The following is a 10,858-nucleotide window of genomic DNA, read 5'->3' on the forward strand; positions in this document are numbered from 1 at the left end:
ATGCCCCACCGTGCTGCACTGAGGATGTCAGACTTTCTGTAATCAGGGAAGCAGCCTCTGCCCACTGAGGAAAGTCCCTGCCGGCTATTTTTGGAATCTTAGGTAGAGCTCTGCCACCAAAGGCCAAAACCACTGTCCAGAAGGCAGCTTCAGGAGGGTCAGCCTCTTTCGGAGAGATGAAATGGCTCTAGTCACCAAGAGGAAGCAGGTGCTTGCTGAGGGACAGGGCCACTTCATGGAGAGAGCAGGTCTCAGAAGTAAGTGTGGGCTAGGATGGTGCATGCCCAGGCAGGAGCAGCGTGAGTTTGACGCCAGTCTGGACTACATAGTAAGACTCTGTCTCAAAATAATGAGAAGGAGGAGGAGGAGGAGGAGGAGGAGGAGGAGGAGGAGGAGGAGGAGGGAATAAATTAGTTTTATCAAAAGGTTCTCAAACATCAAACGATATTTCCCCCTTGACATGTTGAAGTACGGTTTTATGATGACAGATTGGAAGCCTCCCTTGAGTGTGTTCTGTACATCCAGATAAGGCTTCTGAGCGCTTCTGCACCTCTTCCTTCCCTCCTTCGACCTTTTCTTTCTCTTTTTCTTTATTTTGTGGACAAGCTCTCATAATGTAGACAGACTAGCTTCACACTAGAGGGGTCCCCTTGCCCTACATCTGGAGCACTGGGATTACAGAGTCTTCCACCATATCCAGCACACTACTGTTTATTGTTCACGTGTGAACCTGATGCTTTCTCTAATTTACTTACTGGTTTTATAGTTGATTGATGTTTTCTACTCCCCCTACCCCCCCCCACACACCCCCAACCAGATTAGAATCTTCAGAATCATGCCTGTTTTTGTTGTAGTGGGATTTTTGTTTTGGTGGTGGTTTTTGTGGAGTTTGGGGGAACACCTTGAGGGAAGGGGGTGAGATAGGGTTTCTCTGTGTAGCTCTGGCTGTCCTAGAACTCTCTCTCTCTCTCTCTCTCTCTCTCTCTCTCTCTCTCTCTCTCTCTAGATCAGGCTATTGTAGAACTCAGAGATTTGCCTGCCCTGCCTCCCAAGCTCTAGGATTAAAGGTATGACCCACCATGCCCAACTACTGTAGCTATTTTAAAGAATCAGCTTTGGAATTTTCTTATCATGTTATTGGAGTTTTATTGTTGTTGTCTAGTGTTTGTTGTTGTAGACAGGGTTTCTCTGTGTAGCTTTGGCTGTCTCAGAACACACTCTGTAGACCAGGCTAGCCTCGAACCTACAGAGATCCATTGGCCTCTGCCTCCCGAGTGCTGAGACTAAAGGCGTGCACCAGCACCACCTGGCTCATGTTATTGTTTTAAGTATGTCAGTAAGTTATAATTTTAAATGGTTATTAATGGTTTTAAATGCATGAATGGTGGGGGAGGGGGACGTAAGTGCTAGGGCATACATGTGAAGGTATTTGTGTCTTTGTTCTCTCCTTCCATGGCTATGGCAGGAATTGAATTCAGGTTACCAGGCTTGCAGGCCAGGGCCTTTCTTCAGCGAGCCGTGACACGGCCTTTTAAAAATAAATCTTGATTAGGATACCCACTTGGTGATTTCCTTTTATACAAGGTCTCCCTACATATGGCCTACATTACCTTGAACTCACTGGGTGGCCCAGGCTGACCTCCAGCTGCCAGTTGACCCCTCTGCCTCCCAAGTACTGGGATTGCAGGGTGGGTATATCACCACTCCTGGCTTTTTGTTTACTTTTGTATTATGGTAATAATTTCTAACTATACATTTTTCTCAGAATTTATTTTGGAGCCGATTTATTGACTTTTACATGCATGCAATATTGTTTTGTTTCCATGACTGCCTCTAATTGAATCTTTTAACTCTTGGGTGACCCTCGAACTACTTGTCACCTTTAATTTGTAGAGACTGCATTCTTTAAAATCGTCCCTTTTTTTTGTTAGCATTGTAAATTTTAACATTGCAGCCATGGAATACTTCCTTGTGAGCTTTACTGTGGGGATTTGTTGCCTTTTTTTCTGCTGCCTAATATGGATCTAGGGACTTTTTTGCTAAGACTGTTGGATCTTGTAGAATCTCAAGGTCATTATTCTGTATTCATTTGCACTACTTTTGGGATGAACTTTGAAGGCATGCTAAAAGCCCCTCCCCTATGAAGATGAGATGTGTAAGTCTATCAGACTCCACCCCAACAGAGAGAGAGGGGGGGGAGGGAGGGAGGGGGGGAGATTTGCAGGTCACTGTGCTGGAAATGCCCCCCTGCCAGTCTCAGCTCTGCACTGCAGTGTGCTGCTGCCCTGTAGCCCTGCAGCAGCCCCCATGCCTGCTTTCCTGCCGGCCTGACCCTCTGCTTTAGCTCTCCCCTGCTGTTAAGGTGACTGCTCTGAACAAGCTAAGTATGATTATGCTTTTGCTTACAAGGTCTCAGCAGTGAGTGTGGGGAAAGGAGAGCTGAGATACCCAAAGTGGACCAGAGCCCAGCTGTGAGTGAGGGTCCTAGCAGTTGGTTTTGGCATCTCAGAACCCAGTATGCCTTAACTTGGGAAGCAAAGGCACTTGGGTAGAACTCCTGTTTGAAGGAGAGGACAGAGAAGGAGGGAGGAGCTCTATGGAGAAGGGACCTCCACAGCCCCACCCACCCACCTACCTACAGGGCCCCATCCTGCCGTAGCCCAGGAGAAACTATGGAAGGATGTCTCCCCCCCCCCCCCCCCCCCCCCGACACTCCGCCAGAGCTGGAGGCTGCCGCGTGAACCAATCCGCTCTCTTCGTTCAGCAACTTCCCGTAAAGATGTGCCTGCCCACACCCTAGAATTCTTTCTGAAAGTTGCCTTCGTGCTAGAGGCCCCTCCAGGAGCCTTTACAGTGTCCTGGTTTCTGCTTTTCAGGATCTTGACTTCAGTCTACACCTCCTCTTACTGCCTTTTGGCCTCGTTTCATATATTTTGCTTGGGCCTCAAACTCAGCATGTAGCCAAGGACGACCTTGAACTCCCGCCTGCACTTCCCAAGTGCTGGGATTGCAGACCTGCACAAGAATCCGTTTATGTAATACTGAGGATGGAACCCATACCTCCTGACTGTGTGTGTGTGTGTGTGTGTGTGTGTGTGTGTGTGTGTGTGTGTGTGTTTTCAAGACAAGGTTTCACTGTGTAGCCTTGGCTGTCCTGGGCTTACTTTGTAGATCAGGCTGGCCTTGAACTCAGAGAGATCTTCCTGCCTCTGCCTCCCAGAGTGCTGGGATTACAGGCGTGCACCACCGCATTCGGCTTCATGACTTTTTTTTTTTTTTTTTTGGTTTTTCGATACAGGGTTTCTCTGTATAGCCTTGGCTGTCCTGGACCCGCTTTGTAGACCAGGCTGGCCTCGAACTCACAGCGATCCACCTGCCTCTGCCTCTTGAGTGCTGGGATTCTAAGCGTGCACCACCACGCCTGGCTGACTTTTTTTTTTTTTAAGGTAGGCTATTCCTACGAATTTGAATTTGTGATCCTCCTTCCTTGACCTCTTGAGGCTTGGCATTACAGGTGTCCCTCCTCTCCTGCCTTCCTTTGTTTCTGCATAAATGAGGCTTAAGAACGCCTGATGCACTCATTACTCATTTATCTTTGCAGAAGAGATATGTAGTCAGCCAGCCATGGGAACTCCCTGCGTCCTTGTTTGCAAGCTCCCACACCCTCTCCATCAACCTGTGTCAGTTGGCATCTCTCTAGGCTCCCGAGGTCAAGTGGGTCAGCGGATGGGTAGGACAGCATAGGTAGCTTCCTGCCCCAACAGTGCTGGAAGCTGCTGGAGCCTCCGGGCTGTGACTGACGTGGGGAAAGGAGGAAAAGGCTAGTGCCAGGACAGTGAACCAAATCTCAAGGGTTTCTCCTTGAAGTCTCAGAAGAATTTGGCACTCCTTGTCAGTCAGCTTCCTTAAGAGTTTATAGGACACAAAGCACATACAGTGAGTCTTACACTAGTGGCTGTCAGGGAAGAGGCAAGGAGAAAACTTGTGGCTTTGAAGCGTTGTTGAGAGCAGTTGGGGCCAGCACGGGAACAACTGCAACCTCAAGAGTGTCCCTAGAGAGACAGACTGGCTGCGTGCATCAGTGGGCAGCAAGTCAGCAGCCATGAACCATGGGGCCCGGAGCCGTGACTCAAGACCCAGAGGTTTGGAAAACTCTCACTGTAGTGTTCAGGAACATTCCAAGCGAAGTTTGCCTAAGGGCCCAGAATAGCAAGCCCTAGCCAAAAAAGGATAATTACTCAGTTACATGAGAACTGGCAATTAGGGAGTTACAGCCAGAGCACGCTTCGTAACTATTTTGAGTCCTCTGGCTATCTCTGTGTTCTTTTAGCAGAGGCATGTCCACCCTCCAAGGGGAATTCTTTTCTCTCATCCTCACTGAGAAAGCACGCACAATTGTCACTGCAAGCCTCAGCCATCACTTCTGCATAAACAGGCGGAATGCAGTGGGTACCCATCCCCACACCACAGATATTTTTAGACAGAGGTGGCTTCAACCTAGAAGGTTAATGTATCAGAGAGAGAGAGAGAGAGAGAGAGAGAGAGAGAGAGAGAGAGAGAGAGAGAGTCCTGGTCCCAGAATAGCAGGCCCCACACTCAGCCCCTGCAGCCTTAGAGTATAGGCTCTGGTGACCCGGTTTCCAGAATCAGGGACTTCTAACTGTTCTGGACAGTTGGGAAAGAGAAGGCACCCCTGCCAGTGACGTCCCCTGGCTACAGTCGCCAAAACCCATCTCTAGTTTTGGGTGGAGAAGGACAGTCTACACCACTAGTGCCCAGCTGACCAATGTCAGATCCTAACGTGGCCTTTGACTTTAAACAAGACATAGTTAATATTTGCTGTGTTTGAGTTTCCTGATGAGAGCCAGGCTGTCTCTGCTTCCTATGGCTTTTCCCACTCATGTTTTAACTGAACCAGGAATCTGGCAGAGAGCAGTGTGGGTAGGCCAGTCTCTCCCTTCCCATGCCTCATCCACATTAGCTCTGATGTGTGCTAGGGGATGCCCTGGACAGGGTGCCTGACACAGAGGCAGCTGTGGGTCACGGGGGTAGGGGGAGGCAACAAACTGGCCTAGCATTTTAGAGGCCACATGGCACCCTGGGTGGAGGAATGCCTGGATTTGGCAAAGCCCTCACTTTTGCCAGGGTCACCTCAGGGCTGATATCTGGCCTTTGCTCTTTCTATACACTTTCTGAATTAAAATAAGAAAAGATATTTTTCATGTCTTTGCCACCCTTTGGGGGGATTTTTCACTTTTTTGTGTGAATCCAAAGTCGTCCTTCAATCTTTTAGTTAAAGAGCTTTCTTTGGTTTTTCTTAAAGTGCATGTCTGCCAGCTGTCTCCGCTGTTTCTGTTGTTGTTGTTGTTTTAAGCCCTTATTTTATCCCCATTTTTTGAAGGATGTTTTTGTTGAGTGTTGGCTTCTGGGCTGCCAGCAATGTGACTTCCTTGGGCCAGGGTGTCTCTGGCTTGCCTGTCTCTGGAGGGAAGGCAGCATTAATTCCTCCAGGCATGCCTGTTCCTCTGTGTGTTTTTCTGACTGAGACTCTTCCTCGGCACTTGGGTTTTGATGCATATTGGATAATCTCTATGTATTTGTTGGCTGTTGCTTTGTTTTTAACCCTGCTCGGGGCTCTCTGTCCTTGAGGTTTTTATAGTTAATATCTTTCATTATTTTGGAGCAAGTCTCTTGTGAAATATCTCTTTTGCTACATCCCAGCTCGCCTCTGGGACTGATTGGCAAATTGGAATAAATCACACATAGTGGTATGGTGCGTCCGTAGCTCTTGGATCCTTCTGCAATGTCTTCCCTTATTTTCTCTTTGCTTTTCAGTTTGTGTCATTTCTCCCAGCCCGTCCCCCATCTCACCGACTCCTCCTCCCGCCATGCAGTCCGCGGCGGAGCAGCCCAGCAAAACAATAGTCCTTTTAAAAATTTGATTTATTCATTCTATTTTATATGTGACTGTTTCGCCTGTAGGTTTGTATGGGTACCATCTGCATGCTTGGTGCCTGAGTAAATAAGTGATGGTTGTGACCCACCACGTGCGTGATGGGGATTGAATCCCAGTCCTCTGGAAAAGCAGAAAGTGTTCAAAGGTATGATCTTTGATGCTTTCTAGTCCCAGTGATCTTTCTTGCCACAGCTTCTTCCTCTTTTTCCTCCTCCTCCTCCTGTTTCTCTTGCCCAGTTTTGAGCCAGGGTCTCACTATGTGGTCTAGGCTGGCCTGGTGACATTCCGGTCTGTCAAGAGTTGAGCTGGACTAAGGATTTGCTGTTGCTGTGGTCACTTTCAGTGCTCCACAGGCTTTAGAGATGTCCCACTATGGATGGGCTGTCTTTGCTGTGTTCAGGGAAGGATTTAGGCCTTGAAGGACAGTCCCTCAGCCTCCAATAAGATGACAGTCCCCTGTCATCCTGTGACACTATTCCTGAGGAGATCCTACATGTGGTAGTTTGAATAGGAATGGCCCCCATAGACTTGTGTTTGAATGCTTAGCCTATAGGAGGTGACAGAGTAGGTATGGCCTTGCTGGTGTGTCACTGTGGGGGTGCGCTCTGAGGACTCCTGTATTTAAGCTATGCCCAGTGTAGCATGCAGTCCCCTACTGTTGGCGAATAAAGATGCAGGACTCTTCCTCCAGCACCATGTCTGCCTGCACGCTGCCATGCTTCCCACCATGACAATAATGGACTAAGCCTCTGAAACTGTAAGCCAGCCCCAATTAAATGTTCTCCTTTACAAGAGTTGCCGTGGTCACGGTGTCTCTTCACAGCAATAAAACCCTAACTCAGACACTACACAAACATTTACTCACCCAAGAAAAAACAACCACAAACCATGGTAAGGCTATCTCCAGAGTCCAACTTGGTGGGGGAAATGTTTATTGGGGTTACATGCATGAATACAGGTGAAGGGTTACTTCAAAAGCGTGACTCAAAGGCAGCTGCATTACCAGAAGCCCACCCCAGCGTAGGTGAAGGCTGCAACCTTGAAACTCACTGAATGACTCAGAGGCAGCTTGACAGGTCACAGAGTGACTTGTAGGCAGTTTGTCTGTCCCGAGCCTGCGATGAGTCTCCTCAGCAAGCATTATAGCTATATAATCTTGGGGAGGGAGGGACTTTAGTGAGTCTCCTGACCACCCCTCTCTTAGAAAAACCTCTGTTGGGTGTGGTGCAGGGTGCTAGGCCTACAGCAGGAGGGCAGTGGCTGCTCCCGGGGAGCTTGGGAATGTGTGGTGGGCCTCTCCCCTGCCCTCCCCAGTAAAGCTTTTCTCATGGGAGACTGGGGAGCTGGCAGCCCTGCCGGGAGTTTCAGGCTCCAGCAATCTACACGGGCCCAAGCTGTCAGTTGCCACCTGGAGCTGCTCCCCTACTTTCTCTGGATAGTCATCTCTTCCTCTGCTTGGCCACAGTCCTGTGCTCACTCGTGAAACCTGGGTGACTTGGAGCTCTACAGCCCAGCTCTGGTGGGTCCCAGTGTGAGGATTTATAAGTTGTTCAGTGAGAACTGACCACCTGCACTCCCTAACTGGAAACCCTCCTCCCTCCTTTCTTCCCTCCCTCCCTCCCTCCCTCCCTCTTCCTCTCTCTCTCCCTATCTTTCTCTCTGCAGCCCCCCCTGTTTGTGTGTGTGTGTGTGTGTGTGTGTGTGTGTGTGTGTGTGTGTGTGTGTGTGTTTGGTATACGCATGTGTACACATGTGGATACAGGTGCACATACATGCCCGTGTGTGCACATGTGGAGGCCAGAGGTCAATACCAAGAATTTTCCTCTCTCATTTTCCACTTCAGTTTTTGAGACAAGATCTCTCACTGAGCCTGGAGATTCCAGTTTCAGCCACCCTGGCCAGCCTGGCTGCTGGGCCCCAGGGACTGGCTGCTGGGCCCCAGGGTCTGGCTGCTGGGCCCCAGAGTCTGCCTGTCTACTCTGTTCCTCACACCTTCATTGCTGGATTGCAGGCACACACTGATGCACCCCGCTTTTACGCGAACACTGGGGATCTTTACTCATCTCCCTGTGCTTGTACAGCAGAACTTCTCCTCCTAGGGCGCCTCCCCAGCTCCAATCCACCCTATTTTCTCTTTTGTTGCCATATTAGGAAAGACTGAGCAACAACTCCTCTGCCATTGATCCAGGCCCACAGCCTGATTCAGAGTCTGGTAATGCCATTTCAGTTTGCTCACATTTGCAGAAAAGTGTCTCAGGGATGTTAGAGCCTCTGGTCTCCCCAGACATGTGTGCCCCACAAGGGGCAATTGCCTTTAGGGGGCATTCTGTAAACCTCCATGAGACTCATGCCTGCCTCTGGCCTCATGATGCACGCTTAGCCACATGTGTCCATGCTACAGGTAGTTCTCAGGCCTGCTTGCTCTGCAGTTTTCCTAAATATGCACATCTGAGATTTAATGACAGTCCTGATGGGGACCTGTCCCATCCTGCCAGTCAGTACACCTGAACTGTGGATATACAGAAGCAGAGAGAGCTTGCTTACCCGAGAAAAGCTTAGGGACCCCCATGGGGCTGGATCTTATGGAGAACCCAAGCTGTTAGCCTTGTGGTCTGTGGCCCATTGTGCCTTCTAAATCCCCAGAAAGTGAGAGTTGGTCCCAGACAAGCATAGTCCAACATTCAGCTGGATCTAGGCCCTGAGGCCAGATGGAGAAGATGCCGGTAAGCCTGCAGCACTCGTGCCCTCCTCTCCAACTCCAGCTCCTCTTCTGTAAGGCCTAGAGTTCCAGAGTACCCCAGAGCAAATGAGGCCATACACAGAACCTGCAGCCCCACCTCTGGCACACAATGAGCACCCAGGGGATGGTGGTGACTGCTGCCGTTGTCATGGGAAAGTTTACAGCCTTGGAACAGCCCCTGCCTCCAACCCCTGAATCCTACGGTCATCTATCAGGATTCTACCAAGGAGAGGGCTGGGGGAGGATGTGGTTTGGTGAGGCAGATGGAGCCCTTGCTCTTTGCCTCCACTTCAAGAATGTGAGCTATTTGGTTTCCACGTTCTAGCCTGCGAGGTGACTCGCGGGAGCGCCGAGGGCAGGATTCACATGGGAACGATTTGTTCTGCTTCATCTAGTGAGAGTTCATGCCACAAGCTGTTGAGGACCAGCCTTCATTGACTCTTCCTAGGGAGCTTTGCCTCCGTGTACCATGGTGATAGGGGGTCCTAAGACACCCAGAGGGGGCACTGGAATGAGCTTGTTTGTTATGGGCTTCCAGACTTCCGTGTCTCTAGCAGAAGTAAGTTCCCATGGCCGCCTTCCATGCACTAGGTCAGAGTCATATGTACACAGTCACTGATACATACACACAGTGTTTATACATCCAGGGTCACACACATACAGCGTTATACACAGCTACAAATAAGGAGTGTCACACACCTATGGTTAACCCATGCCTATCAGCTATACTCCAAGCCATACTGGGGGCCGTGGATCCCACTGCTCCTCCTCTATGGACTGTCTCCATAGAAGTCAGGACTTAAGGGCTGGTGAGGTGGTTCAAGGCAGTAGAGACCCATGCTGCCAAGTCTGGAGACCTGAGTTCCATGCCCAGAACCCTCATCGTGCCATGGGGAGAGAGCCAATTCCCGCAAGTCATCCTCTCGCGCCCACGTGCACTACGCACACGTGCTAGCTCTCACACAACACTCACTCAGTCAACCCACCAACCAATCACTGACCAGACAAGCCTGGGTCCCACCTGGGCTGGGAGGGGTTCCCCTGACAGCCTCTCTTTGTACCCACAGGAGCTACGGGAAGCTCACTTACTGCACCAAGCACGTGGCAGATGAGATTGGCTGCTTCTGGCCCAATCCGGAGGTGGACAAATTCTTCGTCGCCGTCCACCACCACTACTTCAGCAGGTGTCCGGCCTCTGGCAGGGCCCTGAGGGACCCCCCTAGTAGCATCCTCTGCCCTTTCATCATACTCCCCATCACCGTCACGCTACTCGTGACGGCACTGGTGGTCTGGAGGAGCAAGCACACGGAGGGCATCGTGTAGGTATCTCAGGCGGTGGGGGTGGGGGGTGGGGGTGGCAGGGAAGGGGAAGGGCTGGGGACTCATGGGCCTGGTCCAGCAACAGCATCAGGATCTGATAGTAAGACAGGCCCCACCCACGCTGCATCCATCCTGCCCTAGCCCTAGTTAGCACAGGACCTCAGAGCGGTTCCGCACCAAGCTGAACATGCCCTCCCTGGAGCCTCTAGCAGGGGAGCAGGGGCCTGCCTCTACTTACCTCTGAAAGAGTTCTAAGCGCCAGGCCTCTGGTGTACTTCATCACCACTGTGGACACTCTGACCTCCAATCAAGACTGCTCAGATGTGTTTGTGGATGCATAGTTTGTGATTAAAAAGAGTATTCTTAAACTGGGAGAGTGTTCTAAATTCTGGGTAGAAATAATCCATACGGGGAGGCAAAGGGGAAAAAAAAATCAAGCCATGCCTACAGATCAGTCTTTTGCTGATGGGAGTTTATCTCAGGGCCTCTGGCCAGATGACACTCAGCCAGAAGTCCCCTGTGTTGGGGGGCTCAGGGGTTCCCAAGTGATTCTGATGTCTTGGCCTCTACTACGCAGCCCTTGCTTTCTTTTTGGCTTTCTTTGTTTTGTTTTGCTTTTGGTTTTGTTCTGTTTGGTTTTGAGACAGGGTTTCTCTCTGTAGATCTGGCTGTCCTGGACTCACTCTCCAGACCAGGCTGGCCTCAAACCCAGAGATCCACCTGCCTCTGCCTCCTGAGTGCTGGGATTAAAGGCATGCGCCACCACTGATCTGCACTATCCCTACTTTTAGCACTTGGAAATTATCATTATTTCAAGACTATTGAGAACATCTACCGTGAGC

General features: G+C 50.3%; 1 protein-coding gene across 1 annotated transcript in view; it reads left to right on the forward strand.

The window, feature by feature from the left end:
• RAMP1 (receptor activity modifying protein 1) overlaps nt 1-10,384 on the forward strand; it is a 47,136-nt gene extending 36,752 nt beyond the window's left edge. Inside the window, exon 3 of the mRNA XM_084778618.1 lies at nt 9,764-10,384. Coding sequence (XP_084634744.1) covers nt 9,764-10,019 — 256 coding nt within the window. The 3' untranslated portion in view covers nt 10,020-10,384. The remainder of the gene's footprint in view (nt 1-9,763) is intronic.
• Nucleotides 10,385-10,858: the final 474 nt, after the last annotated feature.

The sequence above is a fragment of the Acomys minous genome, assembly GCF_964271855.1.
Source record: "Acomys minous genome assembly, chromosome: 4".
NCBI classification, from domain to species: Eukaryota; Metazoa; Chordata; class Mammalia; order Rodentia; family Muridae; genus Acomys; species Acomys minous.